Source organism: Aulonocara sp. 'chitande type north' Nkhata Bay, linkage group LG8 (assembly GCF_057382095.1).
Source record: "Aulonocara sp. 'chitande type north' Nkhata Bay isolate Kocher_YH1m ecotype deep benthic linkage group LG8, A_spYH_male_GT1.1, whole genome shotgun sequence".
Classification (NCBI taxonomy): domain Eukaryota; kingdom Metazoa; phylum Chordata; class Actinopteri; order Cichliformes; family Cichlidae; genus Aulonocara; species Aulonocara sp. 'chitande type north' Nkhata Bay.
Genome location: NC_141351.1, coordinates 20,719,497 through 20,745,114, shown reverse-complemented (window position 1 = coordinate 20,745,114; position 25,618 = coordinate 20,719,497). Strand labels below are relative to the sequence as shown.

The window sequence follows — 25,618 nt, the reverse complement described above, 5'->3', positions numbered from 1 at the left end:
TAGCTGATGTAGAGCAAAACATACAGTAATAACTGTAAGGTGTATATACAGGGCAAGTAGTGCAAAAGCCCAACGATGACTTACTATTAATCTTGTCTCGCCTAGTGCTGTGCTTCTGGTAACTCTGCCATATTTTCATTGCTGACCAAATAGAATTGTTAAGGTAGGGTGTCACTGTTTCTGTCCAGTTGCTAGTCTTGGGGTTGGATTGCATCAGTGATCCGCTCTGAGCCCCTTCTTGTTTGCAGTGCTGATGGTCAGGCAGGAGACTCTTTGACTACGTTCACACTGCAGGCGAAAGCGCATCAAATCCGACTTTTTTGATCCTATGCGACTCTTATCGGATCATGGTATGACAGTGTGAACAGCACAAATCCGATATTTTCAAATCCGACCTGGGTCCCTTTCGTATGTGGTGCTGAATCCGATACATATCTGATGTTTTAGAAAGCGACCTGTGTTAGAATGGTCATGTCGCATTAAATCCGTCTTTTACGTCACTGACACAAGACAGACGCCAATTATCAGAGAAGCGCCCGAGAACACATCGTGAACGCTTGCTGGCCATCCAGTGAAACTGTTGTGAGGACAACGTTGGAGAAACGTGAGCATTTTATTTGTACTGTATAATCTGCAGATTCTGACAGAAATCTGCAACTATCCTTTGAAGCACCGCTCCTCTCTAAAACAGCAATAAGGATAATTATTAGGCCATATTTAAATAACAAAATAACTTTATAACTTCAAGCAAAATTGGGAAACGTAAAGTCCAAAGTCTTTATATTAAGGGCCATCAGTCAAACAATACTGTTTGGTCTGGGTCTAAACAGACCGCGTTGTGTGTGACGTCTTCTTTTCCGCATGCGGGTCCTTTGAGGGTTCACACTAGAGCGCGTTTGCTGTCACATTTTATTTTGTAGTGTGAACAAGCAGACAAAAATTGGATTTGATCAAAAAATCGGAATTGAGCATTAAGACCTGCAGTGTGAACGTAGACTTTGTGACTATCTTTGCAGATGATATTGTGATCTGTAGTGAGCAGCTGGAAGAGAGCCCAGAGACGTGGAGGGATGCTCTGGAGAGAAGAGAAACGAAACTCAGTAGAAGCAAGACAGAGTGTTTGTGTGAGTGACAGGTTGAAAGGTAGCAAGTAGCACAAGTAGTGAAGGTAGATCAGTTTAAAAACCTGGAGTCAACCATCCAAAGCAATGGAGAATGCAATAAAGAATTGAAGAAGAGTGCAGTCAGGGTGGAGTGGGTGGAGACAAGTTTCAGGAGTGATTTGAGACAGAATGATAGCAGCTAGAGTGAAGGGCAAGGTTTACAAGATGGTAGTGAGACCTGCTATAGAGGGTGCACCAACAGAAAGAGAGGAAGCCAAGATGGAGGTGGATTTTCATTGGGAGTGAGAGACGGACAACTCCGGTTGGAGATGGAATTAGAAAGGCAAGGCTTATATTTTAGATGGTGCAGAGGAGGGATGGTGGATATATTGGAAAAAGGATGTTAAATATGGGGAAAAGAGGCCACAGAGGAGGCTCATGCATGACATACAAAGGGTTAGTGTAACAGAAGGGAATGCTATGGATAGCGTGAGAAGAAGGCAGATTGTCTGCTGTGGTGACCTCTAAGGGGACCAGCCCGAAGAAGAAACCACTAGCTGCTACTTCAGTGATAACTTGGCAGACAACTAATGCGGCTTTTGGGTAATTGCTAGCAGTTGAATTGCTTAAAACTTTTACCTCTGACCTCATGAAATTCCTCCTGAGGTTTTGTTCAGTGTCGCGAACATCAACTATTCCAGCTGATAGGAGACGAAAACAGCACTGTTGGGATAGGACTGAAGCTGAAGGCTAGTTAAAGTATTTTCTCTGTCAGTTCAGTGATTTATCTGTAAAATATTGGAAGGTATGTTGATGAAAGACAACAAATCCTTCCCCAAATCAGCCAGACCTACTGTTGTTGTTGTGTGGTTCATGTCTACTTTTTGTGTTTTCTGCCTAATGTACCTTTAAAATGGGTGACATGTGATCAGTGCCCTCTCTTATTAATTTAATTTTAATTTAATTTATTTATTTAGGACAGTGCATGTTAATGAACATAAATGTAAAAAAAATTACATGCATGTAAACATACCAGATTATAGCCAAGGGCTAATTTCCATCTGTTGTCCATAAAACATAAAAAAAATAGACATAATAATTCATAAAAAATTTATAATTCATTCATAATAAAAACTCCATCCCACATTAAATATGTGTGCTTTGATGTGTGATGTAACGTCACTGCTTGTTTTCCCTGAATCCTAATGAGCAAAATGTTTCACATATATTTAACAGTTTTATTCTGGCGTTGGTGGAAGTTCACTTTATTAAAAGCCAGACTTGTTGCCTCTCTGGAAGACACTTGAGAGTGAGGTAATGAGTTGTTTTGGTTATGAAATCAGGTGTCCTTTACGCACTATTGGCATTTTATAATGGAAAAATATTTCAAAGACAGCAGGCCTTCTCTGTACTCATGTACTTCCTCTGTCGCTTTCTGTTGTCGTCCCCCTCACTCTGCCATCATCGCACTTACTGTAACTCTCTCCTCCTTTCTCACACACCCCGTTACTCTCTCTCCCGCCCACTTGGATATTTCTGGAGAACAAAAGGAGAGAGAAGAGAGGGAGATAAAACAGTAGAGCAGGGAACGACTGAATGTACCAATCCTGCGTAGGCTAATGAGTCTTCACCAGTTCGTCCCTCTCTTTCTCCCATCCCCCTCTGTCTCAATTTATCCACATCATCTCATAACCAAACTTGTCCACCTCATGCCTTTCAGGTGCTCCCACCTTAAAGTAATTTCCTTCTTCATCTTTGTCTTCTCCATTCATCACTGCTACTTCTCCCTGGGCTCTTTTCATCAATCCAAATGCGCTAACATTTTTCATCACAGCTTCTTTTTACAGCCGTCCTGCTGCTCCTCCGTTCTTTTCATTCCTTCTGGAGTGGTTATTTTCTTACTCCCCCTCATCTTCCTTTTTGTCGAGTCCCACTCATTCCACCCATTCATCATCCATTTATATTCATTATTACAGGGGCTAACCGTTTGCCATCGTTCATCATCACTTTCCATCCAGCTTTTTGCACATATTTATTCATCTTTTTTTACTTACCACACGCTGGCACATATATAGCCATTAAATCCTTCGCGAACAGATCAGACTGCTGGATTGTGTATTTGGCTGTGTGAAATGTGAAATAACATGTCTCTCCCCCCCCACATTTAAAGTTCTGATGCCATACAGAACTTATCAGTTCCCCTTCTGCAATGGCATCCTGTTGTTTTTGCCAGTTGGGAAGCTGGGCTTTTATTGTGGCTCTTGATGTGGATGGGCTCATTACTGCTGTTCAATGCAGTCTGCCTTTGAATAGCAGGAAGTGCCCTTGCTAGCTGAACATACTGAGGGATATTGTGCTGCTTTGCGTCGCATGATAAAGACAGCAAAACACAACACTGGTTCACTTCACAGGAGGACCAAGGCGTGGACTATCCCCACGCCAGCTGCATGTCCATATGCGTCTCCCCGACTGCGTCTGTTTGATTGCAGTTATTGTGCCATCTTTGAATTCAAACCTACAGTCTGTCTATAACTGTGCTTGTCAGTCTGACTGTCTGCTGCCCCCTCCTTCGTCTTTCTCTCCAATCTGTGGCAGCCATGAATGCCATGCTCGATAAATGTAACTCCTGCTGACACTTACTGGAAGGGCAGACTTATCAGGCCTTCGGATGAACTTATCTGCTTTGACAGGTCTAATGATTGTGCAAATCACATATAAAGACACATTATGCCTGCATCCTCATTTGTGCTCAATTAATCTATAAGTTGATTGAAATGGTTTTATTATTAATTTTAATTTATTTAACAAAAATGCCAATATTTTCCACTTTGAGAGTCTTAAATGTCAGGATTTGCTCTTTTTCTATTGTAATTACTGTATTTTGTATTTCAAATAAATTAACAATAAAAAGAGTTGGCTTGGTTGCAGAGGCACAGAGATCAGTTGGCAACCTCCTGGTGACCACACGTTGCTAGGTAAAAATCTGTATTCCTACTTTTGATTGCTTTGGTCTGTAGGGATGAATGTATCTCAATAAATGGAAAGTTGGTGGTTTGATCTCTGGCTGCTCCAGTCTGGATGCCAAATACCCTTGGGCAAAATGCTAACCAAGTTGCTCTCTCACGCATCCATCAGAGTATGAATATATGTGAATCTTAGATAGAAAGCACTTAAAGTGTAGCGGATGGGTGAATAAGTCAAGTTGTATAAAGCAATTTCAGTGCTCATGTATAGTAGAAAAGCGTTCTATAAGAACCTTTTACCATTTATCATATCGGTGGTCTGTGGTTGTTTAGATGGTGTCTTGTCTCTAAACAGTTGTCAACTGGCTGCTGAGCTTTAGTGAAACTGAATATCTATGAATACTGGAAATGCATTCTTGCTTAAGCAGGTAGAAAGACTTTAGTACTTTGACTTCTCTCAAGTCATCTACCATTGTTGTTTTCATGAGCTCCTTGGTCTCTAAGAAACTGTGATGACATCTTATAGACCAGAAAATACAATATGAAGCAGCTGATAATGATATTTCACTTTTGGAAAAGCAATATAATCCAAACACATGATCAGAGCAAGCTAAAATCCTTCAACAGCAGCCTTGTACTCATAGATTAGTGCTCAACAATGAGACGCACACCCAAACAGTATTAAGTGCCCAGTTGGAAGCGATGCATAAAAAATTGATGTCAGACCAGTCTGCTGGATCTGCCAAGAGCAATATTTGTATCTCCCTCACAGACACACACTGACCCATATCCTGGAGTTTGTAGCATTGTCTAACCCCACCTCCTCCCCCTCCCCAGCATTATTGTAATGACTTTGGAAAAACAACAGTTTTATTTTAAATGATCTTCTGACCCTAGGATTATTTAAATCAGTACAGTATTCGGGCTTTGGCCACATGTCTGACAGTTATGTTGTCTGAAATTTAAAACGTTACCTCTGTCACTGAACTCTGTTTACCACCATAGGTGTATCTCTTTGTAAGATAAAATAAGAAAAACAACTTATAAAAATTGTAACAATGGTAATATTACAGTAAGGCACATGTGTAAATATAGGTAAATGAATTAAAGACTATATATATATATATATATATATATATATATATATATATATATATATATAAAACAAAAGTAGAACATATAAGATGACAGAAGAAATAAAATTCAACATTACTGTGACAACTATAGTTAAGCCAGTAAACAATACAATGAAAAAAAAATCAATAACATCAATAAAAATCAATAGGAAACATTATAATATAAAACCAGAAATAAACAATTATTATTTTAATATATAGATAACAAATAATGCATTAAATGCTATATTTGGGACAAAGAAATTGAATTAGTTGAAACAAAATAAATGATAAAATGCAAAAATACAAAAGTGAACCTAATATGAAATAAATCCATAGCATAAGGTCATAACATCCCCCCAGATTAAATGCCATGGCTTCAAATTTCTGTCAATATATCTATATAGAAATATAAGCTGAGAGGGGGGTTCTGTTAGCATATGTGCATATTAATGTTTGAACACTAAATATAGCCCACATCAGCACACACAGGGTTTAATAGAGTCTAGCTTTCATGTTGATGATGAGACATCCAGCCACATGCTGTAGCCTACTTTCGTCCTACTACGTGTAAGCTTTGCTGTTGGCTCTTCAATGCCCTAGTCTGTTTTATATTTAATGTGTACTTCATTATTTAGGCCTTCTTGTTTGCAGTTGTAGACCTATCTCCAATGCAGCTGAGGGTATAATCTTTGTGCGTATGTGTGTGTGGGGGGTATATGTAGTTCTTCCCTCTCCTATCATCGCAATGACACTGAGAGCAGAGTGAATTATTGCATCGCTGTGGGCAAGCATACGATAAGAATAACAGAGCGCCGTGGAAGAGGTTGCAGTAGCAAGGACAGCCTGTGCCGTCTTTCTGTTTCACCTCTCTCCACCCTCACTGCTTCATCTGTTACTATGGCCACACAGTCAATGGCCACCTTGCTTTGTTTCTGCATCTTTTCCTCTCTTTCCATTTTCTTTCACTAATTGTTGCCCTGCCCAACAGGTTGAAAGCTTTCTCTCCTTTTTCCAAAATGGAGAGAAACAAAATGACACTTCACTCGTCTGCCGTCGTACCTTTTTCAATCCAACTTCAAACAACCTCTTTAGTCCTGTTTTTGTGTTTCTGGCCATTTTAGACATGCTGTATGCTAGGCCTTTTTTTGTACCTGTTATTTGTTCGGCATTTACCTGGTGTTCCACCAGAAGAAGTGCACTCTGTGGCTGAGGCCCAAATAAAAAGGTATAATTAATCATTAAATTAAGCATTAAATCACTATAAATAAACAAGTAATTGCATTCTGTTATTGAGAGTAGTTCCTATCCTGCAAATGGGATTCTCTGTTTACACTTGTTGTTCTTTTGAAAGTTTTACATTGGTGCAGGATCCCTCAATTAGTTGATATTCTATGAAAGCATGACTCATTTTCCGGCTATTGCTCTTCAAAATGAAAATCACCAAATGGCCACTCAACAAAATTATTATTCATAATGCATGTAGACAGTTCATGGAGAGCAAAATAACCTGTATGAGTCCATGAGAGAAGCTATTGAGGATGGCTGCGGCTCAGGAGGTAGGGAGGGTCATTTGAAGCTCAGTCATTTTAATTTTGGCTCATACAGTCTGCATATGGATGTGGTTTTTGAGGGGGCAAAAAAACCCCACTATAAGTACCAGTTTCTTTACCAGAGGAGTTTAAATGGGCCACTTTATTATGTACATCTTGCTAGTACTGAATTGGACCCCCGGTTGCCTTTGGAGCTGCTGTAATTCATTGTGGCACAGATTCAACAAGGTGCTGGAAACATCCATATTGACATGACAGCATTACACAGTTTGCTACAGATTGGCTGGCTGTACTTAAAAATGCACATCTCGAGATTTGGTGACTCTGTATAACATTTGAGCACAGTGAATCCAATGTTCTGTTCAAGAAACCAGTTTGAGATGATTTGTGCTTTTTCACATGGTGGGTTATCCAGTTATCAGAAGATGGGGAAATTGTTTTCATAAAGCAGGGTGTCCAACTCCAGGCCTCAATGGCTGGTGTCCTGCAGGTTTTAGATCTCACCCTGGGTCAACACACCTGAATCAAATGATTAGTTCATTACCAGGCCTCTGGAGAACTTCAAGACATGTTGAGGAGGCAATTTAGCCATTTAAATCAGCTGTGTTGGAGCAAGGACACATCTAAAACCTGCAGGACACCGGTCCCTGGAGCCTGGAGTTGGGCACCCCCTCAGTTGTTACTAAAGCGACCTAAGCATGCCAAGACAATATCCCCAGCACCATTATACCACCAGCAGCCTGAACCTTTGCTGCAAGCCAGAATGGATTGACCCTTTCATGTTATAACCTGAATGATGCAGCAGAAACACAATAATTAGATCTGGCAATGTTTGTCCAATCTTCTGTTTTTAATTGTAGCCTCAGTTTTCAAGCCTAAGCTGACAGAAGTGACATCCATGTGGTCTGCTGCTGTAGCCCATCTGTTTCGATGATTAGTGGGCTCTTCTGCATACCTTGGTTGTAATGAGTGGTTGTTTGGGTTATTGTTCCCTTCCTATCAGCAAGAAGCAGTCTGGCCATTCTCCTCTGACCTACGGCACCAATGAGGCATTTTCTCCCATTGAACTGCTGCTCACTGGATATTGGGATAGACCACCTTCTGTAAACCTTAGACATGGCTCTGTGGGAAAATCAGTAAACCACCAGTTTCTGAAATACTCAGAACACCCTGAACCATGTTCAAAGTGACCTAAATCACCTTTCATCTCCATTCTCATGCTCTGTTTGAATATCAGCAGGTTGTCTTTCCCATGTCAGAATGCCTAAATGAAGTGAGTTGCTGTGCTGTGATTGGCTGATGGAATATTCATGTTAACTAGGAGTTGAACAGATGTACGTAATAAAGTGTGTATTTAAACCACAGCCTTGAGCTGTGTTATTAACATTGAATATTGCGCTGGTCATCTGAATTTTATTAAATTTATATTTTATCACAAGCCGTGTTCCCTCTGCATTTTAAAATGGCGTATAATTTCAGGTCATTGCATTTTCATTTGAGAAATCTAATTTTATTCTCTCTGAAAAGGCAGAGGTAGACAGGAAAAATAATTGGTGCTCCAGGCAAACTAATGCGTACCTTTTCGATAAGTGATGTCTGCACAGTTGCTTACAAAATAAAATGGGCAGTTTGTCCTCGTCTGGTGTTGTGTTTCAGCGTTTTCTGTGGCAGAATTGTTGATTTTGAACTTTTAGGAATCCATTATGTCTTCATTCTGTGGAGCTGGCAAAATGCAAGATGTGTTACAAATTTCTCTGCACATTCCTGGTTTTGCTGTGAAGCTTACAAATCCCCACACTGCAGACAGGGCCCCTAAGCAATGTGAAAAAGGTTCAAATTTAGCAGTGTTCCTCTTTAAGCTGCTGTATGGTAATGACTGTCATTCAACACGAGAGTAATTTCGAAAGGCTGTAAATATCTCCCATCATAATGAAGAAGCACTAACTGCAGCGGGAGCTTTTCTCTCTAACCTCTCTGCGTGAATTCATCACGATCCATAGCGTTTCTCATTAAACACTCTTCATCAGTGCAGAGAGTGGCATCTGCAACCCTAGCAGGAGTCGCAGACACCCCTCCTCTCGCTGTGGACAGCCTGAGGTCAAAGGAAACTAGAGGTGATGCTGCTCTTAGTGCTGCACTGGAACAACAAACAACCACAAATCAGGTTTCCTCAGCAGCCGCTTCAGTATGTTCTCTCAACAAACCTAAAATAATTGATCACCAAATTGACTGATCTGCAGTTTCTTGTTTTCTGAGCCATGTCACTGTAAGTTATTGCACAGCTTGTGTACAGTTTAAAACAATAACAGAGGCAGGTTTGTTATAGAAATGTGGGTTATTTCAAAAGCAGGCCTCCCATTTCTTACTGTATTCTATTAGTGGCTAGCAAACTACTGTAATTAATCTTAAGACTTATGTGTCCTTGCTTCCATACTTAAAGCCCCATCTAGATATAAAGCAATTTGCTCATCACTCATTGTCCTGATGTTATTTTTTGATTGCTAGTGAAGCTTTGTAGTGGCTGCTTATCCAACCCGACGGATTTTTCTCTAGTTGTGTTTTTTTTTTTGCTAGTTTCCTTGTCACTGCTGGTACCAGTAACCCACTAGTGGTCAGCAGAGATGGGCAATCCGATTACTTTTTTCAAGTAACAAGTAAAGTAAGGGATTACTATTGCAAAAACGGTAATTAGATTACCGGTACTTTCCCGTAGAAATACTGCGTTACTAAAACCGTGATTTTTTTTTTTTGCGAAACTGTCTCATGACAGTGACGTAAGCGAGTGCGACGTTTGTGACAACAGCTGTGTGCAGATCAAGAATGGATCATATATTGAGTGCGGGAGAGAGTATGAGCGTGCAGCGTTTAAAGCGTGGAAGTACTGACCTTACTTTGAGTTTGATTCCGTAAAAAGTGACAAAAACATTAGTGTCCACTGTTCACTGCGTGGGAAGAAAACTTCTTTTAACCCCCCTAAACCTCCAAGCAAGCACCGAGTGCGCTACGACGTAATGGGAAATTCACAGAGAAACTCGCGGTTTCTTCAACTGACCGCTGCGGCACACCTGCACCAGGGTAAACCTCCGCCTACCCCACTCCTGCTTTACAGGTGAAAATAGAGCAACAGGACCGCTAGTCTTTGATTTTATTTATTTTCTACTGTGTTTTACTTGCATCTATTTGAAAGAGTGAGTGTAAACACACAAAATATTTTATTTTATGTGCTGGAATGTGCAGAAAATAGCTTTAAATGTTAAACAAATTTCTTCCAGTCAGAGAATGTTGCATATAATTAAATTTTTGCTTGATGCATAAAGTTAAAAGATTAAAACTGATAAAACAAGTTAAAAAAAAAAGAGACTTTTCCATTTGATTACATTTTGTATGATGGATTATGCAGAAAAAGTAGAATTGGGCTGAAAGATCTATCGCTTTATCACCTATTCAGGTTGTAAATCGTGTTTTTAAAAAGTAACTAAGTAATTAATTACTTTTGAAAATAAGTAATCAGTAAAGTAACAGGATTACTTTTGGGGGGGAAGTAATCAGAGGAGGCGCAGTTTGCTTTGCTTATTCTGGACTTTCATCCATTGACACGCAGCTGCAAAAAGCAACAGAGCTGTGATACCAAGTACTTCCTGGACATCGGAAACTGCTTTAGTTTGTCCGCACCTGAGGATGCGTTGTACTGCAGAAAGGAGGAACTGGGAATCAAACTGCAAACCTCACACTGACTCTTTTAAACTACAGAATAAAATAGGATTTGAAGTAATATTTTTAAGTTTTCGACTGTTGGTCAGACAAAACAAAAATATAAAGACATCGCCTTTGGCTCAGTCTTAAAAAATATAATGTGGGTTTCATTTTTTTGTCATTTTCTGATCGACTGGGGGGGGGGGGGGAATGACTGACCACTTGGCTCAATCTGCTAATACTCAAGGTTAAAATAAAATTGACTGGAATAGTGATGGAAAGAACACAGGACAGTGGGAAATTAAACTGAGGTAGGTGGTACAGGTGTGATGCCAGCTCTTCATTTTTCGTGGTCCATTCCCTCGTCGAGGATAAGAAATGAAAAGAAACAAAAGCATCACTCTTCAGTGAAACACCTCAAGGCAGACTAGAAGCCATGAACTGTTTTTCATTTCGCTGCTCATCCTTTTTTGCTCTCGCCGAGTCTCAAAGCAGCCAAAGCAAAACCTTTATAACATTTCCATTTCCGTTTGGTTTATTTTTGCTGCATGCTTTTCACTTCTCTGCTCTGTGATGTAACCCCAGTGGTGTGTCAGACTAAAGGTAGGAGATGCTTCATGTGGTCTCTCTCTCTTTTTTTCCAGACTTGTATTCATTTTCTTTTATTTATTTATTTATTTATTTAAAACGCAGACCTCCCACTCAGTGCTGCGACACAGCTTTTCTCGGCATCGGATGGCAGTGTGGGAGTCGGGGCATATCACTCTTTTTCTCTCTCGCTCTCTCTCCTTTTTTTCCCACTCGCTGTCTCTTGGTTACACGCATACACACTCTCCCTGCTTCCTCCATCATAACACCTCCATCCATCCAGGACACTGCTGAGTCGTGGTGCTGTCAGCCAGAGCCTGACGCACTCAGCCACTCAAATATGCGTCACCTCTCTGGCCTGGCGCCACCACCGTGCTGTTCGCTGTCCTCCAGATACACCTCGGTGGCCAGGGTCACAGGCTTTGGGCTTTTCTGGAAGGTGGGAGGAGGCATGTGTCATTTTAAGCCAAAAAACTTTTTTTTTGTTTTTTGTGTCTGTCTTTTTGTTAGAGAGGATTACAGGTCATGCTCGAGGTAAACACACACATTACCATACTGATGTATTTTGGTTAGAGCCTCATCAGTGCTTGATTTTTAAGTTTGATAGCAAAGTAACCTTCCTCTTTTTTACTAAAACGGATGCCTAACCCTGACTGAGCCTTACAAGAGTAAGCATTTATTTTTGAGATCTGCCTAAATACAAATGGAAACTTATAAAATGTCTTACATCAGCTTTATACTCATTACTCATTTCCTATTTAAAGCATCTGTAATCAAAAGCAGAACCAGATACACTGGTCGACATGTGTTCCTACTCATCTATGGCCACGAGCTGTGAGTGCTGATTGCCGATACAGATGGCAGAAATCAGAATCCTCCCTTGTAGTCAGGGTGAAGAGCTCGGTCATCCAGGATCGGCTCAGAATAAAGTCACTGCTACTACATAATAAAAGAAGCCAGTAAAGGTGATGCGGCTATCTTCACTAGGATGCCTCCTGCGTGAGGTGAGGTCTTTTGGGCATATCCAACTGAGAGTAGGCCCCAGGGCAGACTCAGGATGCTGGAGAGATTATATCGCTTGGCTGGCTTGGGAACTCCTTGGTGTTCCGCCTAGCTGGAGAAGGCGGATGGGGAGAGTGAGGCTTGAGTGTGTCTGCATAGACCTGGACATGGATAAGTGGCAGGAAATGGATGGTTGGATGGTGTTTATAAGCAATAATGGGAAAGTATGTTGTTGGTGTTGAACCTATGGAGAACTATCACCTGCAAATAGGCTCCCCCTCAGCTCCCTCAAACTTACTAGTAAGTTTCAGATTATTGTTCAGCTTGCTGCAATTTCTCGGCATGGGTTTAATCCCATCTATCACTATGTTGGGCTTCCTACATCTTTTTTCAGTGAAAGTAAAAAAAAAAATCTACTCTACAGCACCTGCTCATCACAAAATGGCAAACACACAGATAACAGAAGAGCCTGCTATTTCCCTCAGCAGTTGTTAGAGACCAAAAACCGAACTGAAATGGAATATTGGACTTAATTTACCATGTGGCCAAAAATATCACTCCAATTGAGCGTTAATGTTCCACATTACAGCAATTGGCCACAGTATTTAAGCTGCGTGCTTAATGTTTTGTAGGTGCCCTTTTGTGCTGCCAACATAGTTCTGAAGCCTCTGGGCTGTCCTGTAGTGTCTGGCACCATCATGTTGGCAGCAGAGCCTTTGAATCCTGTAGGCTGTGGGGCAAGGCCTCCACGGATCAGCTTATTGTGGACGCTCAATCTCACATTTACATACATTTAGGTTTATTAGAGGCTGTCTACCATTTCAGACTGCATTTTTCACATTTTAAGTTACTGTGTAATGAGGACAAGCAGCATCTACACCAATCAAGCATCTGGTGATGACAGTCTATAGAGTCATTAAAACTTTGAACAGATTACATCATCATGTTCTTAAGAATTTAAATATGGTACGTTTTGATCATTTCATTACATTTGCTGATCCTAAACAACATGATGAGACTATAAGCAGGTTAGATATGACTTCTAAGAAATTAGAAGTCATATCTAACCTGCAGAATTTGTGGCATAAACCGTGTGATGCTTAAAGGCCCTTGTAGGGATGAGTATTATAGACTAACATAGTTTTAAATTTGTTGTGGTTGATCACATGGTGACGTGTTATTTCTTAAGATTTAACATTTTACCTTTCAAGAAAACTGTAGAGCAGACAGGTAAGGAAAAAGACAGAGCATGGGCACTATAATTTGATCTGTTGGAGCTCTTGGAAAACTGATGTCCTCAATTGCACTGATAAAGGTTACAAAAAAAACCTATTAGGTGATAGATCTGGCTTATAAAGTCAGTATAAAATGTGGGATAATTTGTATAAAAATTAGCCCATTTTGTGGGTACGCTGCAGTGCTACACAACATGATGATGGCATAATATATGATACAGATAAGAACCTTCCAGGGGCCTAAGGTGTACCTGGGTGTCAGGTTGGTAGCTCAATTCCTGATTGAGTAAGCAGACAAACAGATTTAACTTATTTTATCTACTAAGATATCCCAAAAAAATTTCAAAGGCTGATTTCATAAATATGTATTTGTTCGGCTTTATACAAAATGATTGGTTTTGGTTAATTTATGAAGACAACATAGCTAAAAAGTTTTGAGGCTAGAATAGCATGCTGGAGTTGTGCAGTTTAACCTAGCATTTTCTTTTCAAGATAAGATTTCATTTAAAAATTTGTTGCCATTAGCCCAGCACTTCTCCAAAATAACTCTAGCTGTGTTGTGTAATACAGGTTGTTGTAGCTGGGAACACATGTGAGGCATAAAAAGAGCAGCAGTAGTAGTATCAGCTAAAAAAAAAAGCCCCGCATTTGAATTTGTCGTAGCCCCTGGGTAATCAACAGTTATATAACAACAGGACGCAGAGAGGTACTCCTGAAGTGCTTTGGGCATGACTGGGTTATAAGGATATTTCTTCTTTATTGCATCTGCTGCTGCTGCTTGGTAAATTGGAAGATGCCTCTGATTTACAGCATGCCCTCAGCAGGTAAACCAATATGTAGGAACAACAAATGAGGGGGAAGCAACAAGCAGCAAGGATTAATCTGCATTACTTGTAGTGCTCTTAGCTTAGGAATGAAGTTCTCTTTGTTTTTCTTTGGTACTTTTAAAAAAGGAATTTGGGACCAATTTACAAATAATAACAACCGCCAGAGTTAAAATGTACAAAAGCATTAAAGTATTCCAGACTGCATAAAATGGGAGGAGAAGGAGAAATTAAAATACGACAAGAATAAAGAAGGAAGTGGTAAAGCTTTGAAAAGGTTTTATAAATTTATATGAAAGAAAAAACTGTCTGTAACTGGAATCAGAGGAGACTTTTTCCAAACTGTTGGTATTAAAACAGTAAAAGCACAGTCCCTGCTTTGCTTTAAGGCTAGACTGTTGAACCTGTGGCAGCAGTTGATTCCCAGATCTGAAATTCGAGTGCAATATAAAGCGTTATTAGTTCTGACATATGTAAAGTGCAGGCAAATCATGTAGTAATTTAAAAGGAACCAGTAACATCTTATTTTTCAGTGAATGGGAAGCTAATGCAATTGTGTGAAGACTGAAGTGATGTGTTCCCAGCTCTTTAATCATGCATACAATATGTTGCACTAGTAATTGGAAGAAGATGTGGGTGTGGATGGATGTTGACAATATTAGTATCTATATCGAATCTATAAATAGAAAAACTAAGGTGCTTCTTGAAACTGAGCTGTTAATCAAAGCTTATTCCCAAATTTAAGATTGCTTTCGGTAACCATTAGAAATCATTAGTACCAATAACAAGGACTTTATCTGAGTTCAGCTGCAAGAAATTACAAGTCACCTTTAATGGCAGTGAAGCAGGAAAATACATTTGTGTGTTTTTTGCCTAACATATAATTGACAGTCATCATTACTGGGAGATTATATGTCCAAGAGGCAACAGAGATAAACAAAACAAAACAGGTCCAAGGACTGATCCCAGTGGGACCCCAGATGCACTGTTTCATGTTTGGGACACATGAAAACAAGGATGTCATCTTTATTTTGAAAACAATGTTTTGACAAGAGCATAGTCACTCAATTAAAGAAGAAGTAAGCTGTAAAAATAGGTTTTCATGATGAGTATTTTTCATCAACTCTTTATAAAAGATCGATGCAGCTACTGAGCTGGGTCTTGCCACAAGAATCGCTATTACTATTTATTAGCAGTGCTTTTGATCACACCACAAAGAGAGTGCTGATAAGGACACACTATGCCTTTTATGTGTAGATAGATTTCCCCTTTTTGTGAAATATGTTACTTGAGTAGAATTGATACGATCCCGCTGATGTCCAAATTCCCTGTAGTCCCCAAACTGCAGGCTTAAATATAGATGTAATTTTAAAAATGTGTAAAGTCTACTGCGCAGCCTACAGATCGACTTTGTGCATTCAGTACTAAGACTGTGCATTTTCTGTTTTTTAAACATTTAGTTTTTGCAGCATTATTCTCATAAGTAGGCAGTAATCATGAGAAACATTCAGAAGTGTCTACTACCCACACAGTACACCACGTTTTTTGCTCACAAGCTGGCTAGCTTGCCTTTTTCTCCCTTTAGCCTTCTTGCTTGTAAAACAGAGCGATCCTCACATTAAATCAGAGCTGATATGGGCATTGTCCTAAACACAGTTAACAGCTTGTGAAACTGCTGGTCCACCCTCTAAGGCCCCTTCTTACCTACAATGTACTGTTCCCACAAACACTATTTCCTCTGCTGGGAGTCTTCATATCTGGTGCAGTTTGTCCTCCCTTGATATAAGACTGCTTAAGAGCTGACAGGATTGTCTTTTGCCCTGTCACTGCAGGTAATAGAGCCAGTGACAAACAGTTCAGTGCACCTCGCTCTGAGCCTCATCCCTCCTCTCGTATTGCTTTAAAATCACCACAAGGTTGAGGCATTGAGCAGCACAGCCTTAATGGTGTTTACCAAAGCTTCTAGTGGATGTAATCTTGTTAATGCGTATGTGTTTAAGGAGGCACAGGTGTCAGTGCCAGCTAGGTGGCTAACGTTAAAGTGCACTAAAGTATGCATGTATGAAAATATGTTTGTTTTTGCTTTTTTAGGTGTCATTTTTCAGATTATTGCTCAATTAATCGGTGTCAGAATAAGAAAATGGCCATTATAATTCTATGAGATCATAAATAACCATGCAAAATGCATAGTTATTAGGTTCATGATGCTGTTTATCATCTAAAGGCAACAAATCTTTAAGTAGAAAAGCTGGAAGTGGATAAAATTAATCATTTTTTTCTCAAACCCTATGGTCTCAAAAGATTTGATATAATCACACCTACACAGTCCTGTTGAGCTAAGCCTCTGACTGTAATCTCTCTCTTTTTACATTTACAACATAAACATGAATACTTTACATTTATCGAGTTAGTATTTCATCTTGAGAAATGCCCACAGTTTGAAAGGAAGTGTCCAAATGTAGTGCTGTGTGTGTCTGCTGGTGTATTTTTGTTCTCTATATGATTTTGCGGTCCTGCTGCGTTTCCCTCAATCATCTGTTGTTTGTCAAAACAAATGTCAGATTCAGAAGTGGGCTTCCATACTTATCCAGCTGGAGGTAGTTGTATTTTAGATTATTATAGATATGGCATATAGCAGTGGAAAGTAAAAGGTGACACTTATGATTTCTGTACAAATTAAGCAATTTAACTGGCATCTGAGGTGGTTTTTGGCGCCCTCACTAGTTTGTTTGAGAAATGCTAGTCAGTGAAACTAGTTAATCACTTGTTATTAAAGTAGAGTGAGAAAGCACTTGTTTCTCTGTCAAGTTGTAGATACTGGATGGAAAATACAACAACGGCAATTTCATTAGGTATACCCGCTCAACTGCTTGTCAGCCCGTCTCCAGGGTTTACACTGAATGGTTTGGAAAAAGAATGGAAATATCCAGTGAGCGGCAGTTCTCTGAGAGAAAATGTTGTTTATGAACAGTGTTTAAGTTTCTCTAATGTAATTTTTTTTTGTATTTTTCCCACCTAAGATATTATTCAGTAGTCTGATTATAAGTTTCCTTTTTATTCAGCTGTCTTAAAATCTTTGTTGAAATCTAAACGAACATTGATTCAAGCATGCCCTTTAAAGATTTCTTTGGTCTTTCAGTATGAAATGTGTGCTTCTGTTGTGCATAGCAGTGCATGTACAGTAAGTGCGTTTGTGCGCTGTGTCTGTTGGGATTTGGATGTGGTTCCCTAATATTTACTTTGGCAGGATGTCAGAACAGTCCACTTCCTGTGGTAGACCAGGATTGGCTCACTACAGCAGTGGACAGAGAACATTTAAGAAGCCTCCTTACTGTGTGTGTGTGTGTGTGTGTGTGTGTGTGTGTGTGATCCCATGCATTTTCATGTTAGCATACACTGAGGCTGGCACTAATGAAGATACCCATCAACTTTACAAGTGAGCAGATGTCTGTGCTCACATATGGCTGCCTGCAGCACACTGTGGTGTTGTGATTCATTAAGTTGCTCCACTTTGTTGTGAATCTGATTAAATCTGCCCTAAATGAAAGTCAAACCTGAGGAGCACAGTTTTTCTGGGACTCGCACACTGTAACATATGGCCTGAAGTGATTTAATGATTAATTGATCACTTTAGCCATCAACAAGAGGACGAGTGTCTCACTCAGCTATTTTGTGTGTTTAAGGTATAAATGGCTATTTGAACCAAAACGTGTATAAAATTGGTTTCAAATTGAAAAGCACAGCAGACAAGTAGCTGTGGTTTCAACATCAAGCTTCAAATGCAAGCTTTTCCAAAACATGCTAATGCAGAAGAAACACACCACACCACTTATTTTAAAAGGGCAACAGGAGGATGATTTGGCTGTGTGATGGCCACAAGGCCAAATAAATTTAAAAAGCAAACGGGCTCACAAATTGGATGAAAAAGTGTCCAAAACATTATGAACACTTGGGAAGATGGTGTTGATCACCTTTGAAGAGGAAACGTGATCAGAAACAAAACTTGGGAATGATCCTGATTCGTGATCAAATGCTAAAATAAAGATACCATGACTGTGTTCGATAATAGGAGAAAGAACACTTCCACACACTCGATGCAAAGGGAGCTCAAGGAACTGGGACTGAACAGCTGTGTGTTGGGGGCTTCACTTCGCTAAGGAGCATAAAGAGTAGACTTTCCAGCTATGGAAAAAAGGTAAAGGTCTGCTGAGTCCAGATTTACCTTGTTCAAGAGTGAAAGGTGGACCAGGGAAAGGCCTTGATTATACTTTGCATGTTAGCAAGGCCACTAGGTTCTGCTTGGGATGTAAATTTCATCATGAGCTATGTAAGCATGAGGGACTGCACAGACTCATCCACAGAGACTTTCCATTACAATGCAGCAAATGTGTATCCGCCACATGGGGGGGGACTTCAAAGAAGTGCAGGATGTCTCCAGCTGTTCCTGTCCGTGTTAATGTCTCCGTAGTACTCACTATTTTCTGATATGGGGATGCTTCAGTTGAAAAGGTCAACGTTCTGCAACGTCGTGTGCCCAAAAATTGAGGTCAGCTGACCACGTGACCACCAAATGGCAAGATTTTTCCATCACTGGATTTTTTTTTTCATATTCAAAGATGACAATGTCAGGAGTCAGTTGTATCAAAATAGATTAGATATTAGTGTGTGACCTTATAAAGAATTAAATAAGTAGCCAGTGATTTTTTTCTTTTAGGGCCATTACACAGCCGTAGTAGTTAAACTGGGTCTAGTGCTCAGTTGGATGGTAATGATAGTACGCTTCATGCTGAATGTCTGCCAAAAAAATGAGTCCTACTTGTGCAGTTAGTGCTAAAATCATTCGCTGATTAATAAATTATATGTTTATTTGACTGGCAGAAACGTAATAGACCGCAATTTTCACAATCACTTGAGTCATTTCTTCAGCAAATGCCAAATGTTCACTTTATCCAGCCTCTTGAGTGCTTGGATTTCCTGCAGGTTTCTCATTTGCAACACTCCAATTTGAATGTCTTCTAGTATCATAGTTGGTACGACCAACTCATTTTATAGAGCTAACCATTAATAATTCAGTCAACAGAACCTTTAGTTAAGGACCTTCAGCATGCATAAACCTCTGCAACTTTATGATTCCCCGTGGTGCATTTGAGTTTTGTTTAAATACGAGGCCTTTGAGCAATCATATCCCAGCGTCCTCTCTGGTGAAATCATCTGTTGTAGCTTGGCAGTCGCATTTGTTGCTCTCTACAGGCACGCAGCACTGATTCACTACTTGGCATTTGCATTTTTGAAATGTGAAGTTTATTATTTCTAACACTATGAATTGGTCTCTGTTTTGGAAAATTAGGACAAGATGGTGTAATTCATGATGTGTTAAATAGATTTCAGGATGTTTTATTATCCTCGCTCGCATATAGTCTGTCTTTCTGATGAAGTACGGGAGTAACACATTTGAAACAGAGACCACAATATGAATATTCCATCTTACTATAACCACTAGTCCAGTGAAAGCTAGAGTAGTCATAGATTGTTGAGGTGCCAAGCAAACTGGTAAAATCCCCATTTTAGTTCTTTTTACATGCTGAAAGGACAACACACTGGCAGTTTGGGATGCTGGTGAAGTCACTCTGATTAGTACAACACCCTCTCTTTTTCTTTTCTTTTTTTTATTCATCCTCTCTGAAGAAAGCTACTGACAAATGATCTAAATTGACATATGAACTACATTGTGGCTGGATCTAGGATTGTGATCTGTGATGGACTGGTGACCCATCCAGGGTGTACCTCATGCCTTAAAACAGCTGGGATAGACTACAGATTCCCTATCTATCACTGAATAGGGATTAGAAAATGAAGGGATGGATGATTTATTGTTTAGGTCTCAAGAAAGAAACCTCTCATCGGATTCCAGGATAATTCAAGCAAGTGTAAATTCTTGAACCGAACTTGCAGAACTGTTTACGATTGTGTGTTCTGTGTTTCGAATGCCGTTTTTGTGCATTCAGGGGAAAAATAAAGTGATGAAATAGGGCGAAGCATTCCGGTCTCCTTTTCTTCTAACTTATCATTTTGATATATGGTGATGGGGAAAATAATTTGGCACAGAGAGTAACTGGTGTTTAATTAGTGCACTATTTTACCTTCTCTTGAGAAACTTTGGGACTGACAACAAGCTGGCTACACAGCAACACTGGAGTCCCACAGAAGCAAAGGTAAGAAGAAAAGGCATGGAGGAACTGAGCAAAGCAATGAATCACTGTGTTGTCAGTGAGTGAAGTCATTGAGCTGAAGGATGCGATTCTCTGGGCTCCAAGTATTCGGGGTGTTTCTCACTTACACAGCTCAGGTACAATTTTATTCTCTCTCCTTTGCTGGCTGTTGTTATTTTGCACTGTCCCTTAAGTGAATGACAGGGATTGATTGCACTTTTTGAGTTGAGTCTATTGGCTGTATTTATGTTCAACCTGATTGATTAGTCACAGAAAAATAACCAAATCTAAGAGGGAACTTAAACCTTCTGCCAAATAAACTTCTTTAAACATCAGTATTTATAGTAATCACTCTTTCACAGTACCTGTAAAAGATACCTCATTCAGGAGGAAAGGTTATACTGAACTGAAAACACCGGCAGGTCCAAGAAAGTCAGGCACAATGATAATGATAGCTGCTGCTCCATGGAATAACTATCAGATGTCACACTGACTTCTTCCATAATGATTCTTTGTCCACATTTGAAATTGGCTTGCTCCTTTGACACCACAACACAGAACGGTTGCATTACAGTGGCAAAGAAATTGCCAACATGGAGAGTGCACCATCATACTGTATCTTTGTTTTGGAAATGGCTTTTTTCCCCCGTTCAGTGACAGCAGTGATTTGATTTTACAGTTGAGTAGTATATGCTGCAGAGCACATATTGGCTCGGTTTCATTCTCACTACCAGCTGGCAGATGTTCTGTGAGAACCTCGAATGATGTCCTCTGTCTGCCTTTGCAGGTTTTAATGAAAATATCTCTATTTTCATCAGCCATGGGTCCTCCCCTTTCATGTTCCCTGCCTAATAAGCCATTGGTCTGTGTGGATGGACATCGTACTGAAATCACGGGTAACGAGAGCACTTCTTTGAAGAAAGGTTTCTTTTGAATAGAGGTGACACAAAGATATGTTTCTCAGTCCTAAAACTGTAGTAGAGAGAAGGAGGCTCCAAAAACCTCAGTAACGGAGTGATTTAAAGGCTTAACATAGATTTGTTATTTAGTGGGTGACAGTTATTTCTGTCAGACCATTTTAGCCCAAAGAGGATTGTTGTTCCTTCAGCAATAATATATATTTTGAAGTATAGCCCTGTTCTGGGAACTCCCCGCCCTTTCGTGTGCATATGTGGAAAACCTAAAAGCAGGGAAAGCACCAGCAAGACCGCTGCACATACCCGAGTAGGCATCAGCAGGAATTTTATCAAGAGTCAAGCAGCTTTAGTGGTATGCCCTGTATAAAAGTTGCCAATAAGATAAGCAGAAGAGAATCAGTTCATCTGTTGGATTTAACACAGAATTATTGTTCAATTTCAACCTGGATAGAAGTTACCATTTACATTAGAGTATAGCTGGAGACTCTCTTTCAGAAGAGTTTGGTATTTAAGTAGAATCTCTGCAGATTCTACTTTGGTATTTAAGTAGAATCTCTGCAGTTCCCGGGAGGTCCCTCCAATGGGATCTTTTACATTTTCTTGTAATCGTGTTTCGTCTTTTCCATTTACTCTCGAAGTTGCTTTGCTGTGGGCTAACAGGTTCAGGGAAAATACTAGTGACAATGTTTACACAAAGTCTAACTTGTTAATTTGCAATTTCTTGCCCATTTTTTCTTAAAATAAATGTTGCTTCTGCTGTTTTTGCTTCTGCTCCAGACTACCTGGCAATGTGAATACTGAGTTTTCATAATATGTCAATGCAAAAATCTACTAGCAGGATATCAGTTGTAGTGCATACCATTAAAATGCACAAGGAGAAACATACAAAGATAGAATTAGCTCAAAGGCTTAAATTATTGTTATATTCCAGCATCAAGCAAAAGTATAAAAAACAACCCAACATTCATACATTTACTGAAACTGAAAAAAGGCCATTTGTATTGTTATAGCTGTTAGAGCTGTTTTTGTATTCTCTCCCTCTTTCCTTGGTGGCTTCTTTGCTTCACCCTCACCTGTCTAAATGTCATCTGTAACAAGGCAGACAAAGGTTGCATGTTTTGAAAGAGCCTACAAGCACTGATCTATGAGTCTTTGGCACAATAGACACTATATTGAGAGTAAGAGTCACATCTGTTGCCTGGATTCTGGGAGAAACTCATTGCTGCTTCTCTTATTATAGGTTGTCTTCAGGGCAGCCCATAACAAAGTACCCCCTTACTTGAAATGCAATGAAAAGGTTTCTGTGGTCATGTGATAGGGGTTTGATGTTTGTTATTTACAACTACTGTACAGGTATCCAAAGATAAGTAAAAAAATCACCCAAAATACTTAAGTATGCACAGTCTCTTACACTATATCACGCAGCTGTCTCCACACAACCTCATACACTTTACTTGTGCTTGCATGTGCATGTTTTCACATATCACTGTGCAAGCAGTTCTCGTAGCTACTGCCCGTCATCTTCAAGGCCTGTATTGATTTTTCACACCATTGATTTTACTGGGCGAAATGGCTCATCAGGTACACAAGGTGAGAAACTATTTTTGGTGGCTTTGTTGCTGTCGAACATGCGTGTAATGGAGGTGTTAGAAATATACATTGCGCTGCTGTCTGTAAATGCCAAATATACAAAAACCGTTACGTAGAAATTGTGTGTTTTCAGTGTGCTGGTAAAGCTTTTTTTTAATTGACAAATCCAGACAACAACACAGAAGAATCCTCTGCAGAGAGCCCCCTTCCACAATCGGCCCAGTTCTCACACACATACCCCACGGCTTATTCTATCTATCCATCGACAAGCTTGATCTTTCCACCAGCAAGCCAATCTGGCCTGCTGCGTGGCTGAATGTGTGAATCTGCGATGGGAGAGATAATACTCGACTGTTTGTTTGGGTTTTCTGGACCAATAGATGAGAGCACTGATTGAAAGGTAATGTGGGGATGAGGCAAAACATCTAATCCTTTTTTGTGATAAAAAAAAAAAAAAAGAGGCCTACTTCCCTTTCTGCCTAATGCAACAATCTTTGATCCTTCTACTCAGATAATCCACAGACTAGTTTTCATACAAGTAGCTCAGTTTAGATTTATTAATAGCTCACTTAATTCTATTGGGATCCGTTTCTTCTGAGCATAAATCATTTGTTCCACACCTCCTCTGCTGGCCTGTCGTGCTTTACAGTAGATCCATCTGCACTTGAGCAGGATTATGAAACAATCCCCTGGTGACACTGACTGTGCTGCCCATTGATGCTGCCCCCACCCTCCAACCTGCTCTTTTCAGCTCCATCCACTGTGGCTAAATCTGCCTGCCTGATCCCCTGGGCGTAATTGATCTTCATATCATTAGCTGTATGTGGATCTATCTTGGGAGACGCCCACTGTTTGACTGCAAGTCAAAGTCATCCCTCATTTAAGCATATGTATGTCGCAGCGAGCTCTTTGATTGTGGCTCCATCGCAGGTCTTCATGCAGGAATGGTTGTAATGTAAACTATTATGTTATCAGCTTTGGGCCTGCCTAGAGATAGAGGCTCACTGACTGTTTAGTCTAAACATGTGGAGGCGGAAAAAATGGAGCTCAGCAGCGCGTTCTTCCCTCGCGACAATAAGGGGACGCTTGGGCCCCAGGAGGAAGGGTGTCGAGGGTCTGTGTGTGAGCAGCCTCCTGGGTGTCCTCAGATCTCACATCTGGCTGATCGGGGAGGAAGAAGTGGCCTTGCTGCTTACTCGCACCTCCTCGCCACGCTGCCACCACCACCACCACCTCCACCGAGCTCACTCCCTGTCTTTCTCTGTGTGCTCCTCTTCTGCAGATGGTGGGAGCGAGGACTTGGCAGACCCCCGCTCGCCCAGTCTAGACCCTCACCTGAGCCACATCGGCCAAGGTAAGCAACCGAATCTCCAAAGAGAAGTTTTCTTTAAACTCGAGATAGAGAAAAGTTTGCAGTCTTGACAGGAAACGTTATGCCTTCCACAGCACCTGCTCTTCTCACCTCTTGCTTTTATGTGCTCGCGGTGTGTATAATATGTGCGAATGAGAAGCTGAGTTGCTGAAAACAAACGTGAGCTCTTTTCTCGTCCCCCATATTTCCTCCCTATTGGCTCTTTCCAGACGCTATTTCTGCTCCCTTAATGTTTTCATGAAGCCTTGTTTGCTGGACCGCATTTATTCCGTTTTCTAACAGCAAGTTTATGACTACTGGACATGAAGTTATATTTACAGGGAGGGCAAGTGTATGAATTTTATATTCTTGTAATTTTGCCTGTAAATCTGAGTAATTTCAAGGGGAAATAGGGTTGTATATATGACATTAGATGGTACCAACAGCGAGAATGTCTGTGCTTGGCAGAAACTGTTTGGGGCAGTTTGTTTTTTTCCACCTCATACATATTTTGAACTGAACACCTTGATGAGTAGGTGGTTCTGTTTATTTCGAGGCATGGAGTGGTCCTTGTACACGACTCTTATTGCAGTCTAAAATGAAACACGGTAATTTCCCCTTCACTGCTTTTGTTCTGTGGATTTCACCGCTGAAGTGCGGCTGGTGCTCCCTCTCTGCCCTTCTCATTTTTGACCTGAATGAGACCATTTAATATCTTTCTCAGGATTATCATAATTTTCAATGAGGCTTTCCAGAATTAAATGGACTAATTGATGAGATTAGGGCCTTTTCCACCTCAAGAATGTTGGCTAAAACTACGAGTATTTGGATGAAAAGTGCATTTCAACTTCTTGGACCGGGGTCCGTATTACAGGGACATTATTTTACGCCCCACAGAGCAACTCCTTCATAGTGGGAGGGTCATACTTACTGCATTGCAAATAAGCTCCTGCATACTATACACCATGAAAAATACATTTATTTGAAACACTGTTGAATTTAGTAAAACTTTATTTTCATTAGTGTAGGTCTTGTACTATTCAAATGTATACCTGCAGGATCACCTAGACATGTAACCTCTGGGGAACGTTTTGAGACTAAAGGTTAACTGGAACATTTTTCAATAATTATCTATACATTAGGTGTAATTTTTAGGAAGGATACATTAAAGTGGTGCAGTGAGTACTGTCAGCACAGAAAGAAGACTCTGGGGTTTGCAAGGCCTGCTGGTCTTTATGTACTCTGGTTTCCTTCCAGAGTCCAGAGGCATGCATGTAAAGTTAATTGATGATTCTAAATAGACTGTAGGTTCAAATGTGATTAATGGTTAATGGTGTCTCTGTTAGCCCTACAGTGGATTGGTTACCAACCTCTCACCTGGCATTGGCTAGGATAGCAGCTGAGAAAATAGATGGACGTTAATAATTGTCTATTTCTGTCTTTATTTAATTAATTAATTTTTTAAATAATATGAC

At 40.2% G+C, this 25,618-nt stretch overlaps 1 protein-coding gene and 1 long non-coding RNA gene across 9 annotated transcripts in view; one reads left to right on the top strand and one right to left on the bottom strand.

Annotated features, from left to right (window-relative positions):
- Positions 1–25,618, top strand: part of tanc2b (tetratricopeptide repeat, ankyrin repeat and coiled-coil containing 2b) — a 189,211-nt gene that overhangs the window by 76,998 nt on the left and 86,595 nt on the right. For all 8 annotated transcript variants that reach the window (XM_086304207.1, XM_086304201.1, XM_086304204.1 and 5 more), the window contains one exon: positions 24,075–24,146. In XM_086304207.1, the coding sequence (XP_086160333.1) occupies positions 24,075–24,146 (72 nt within the window). The remainder of the gene's footprint in view (positions 1–24,074; positions 24,147–25,618) is intronic.
- LOC147323690 (uncharacterized) overlaps positions 1–25,618 on the bottom strand; it is a 42,868-nt gene that overhangs the window by 668 nt on the left and 16,582 nt on the right. The window contains exon 4 of the long non-coding RNA XR_015130772.1: positions 85–2,639. This is a non-coding gene — a long non-coding RNA (uncharacterized LOC147323690). The remainder of the gene's footprint in view (positions 1–84; positions 2,640–25,618) is intronic.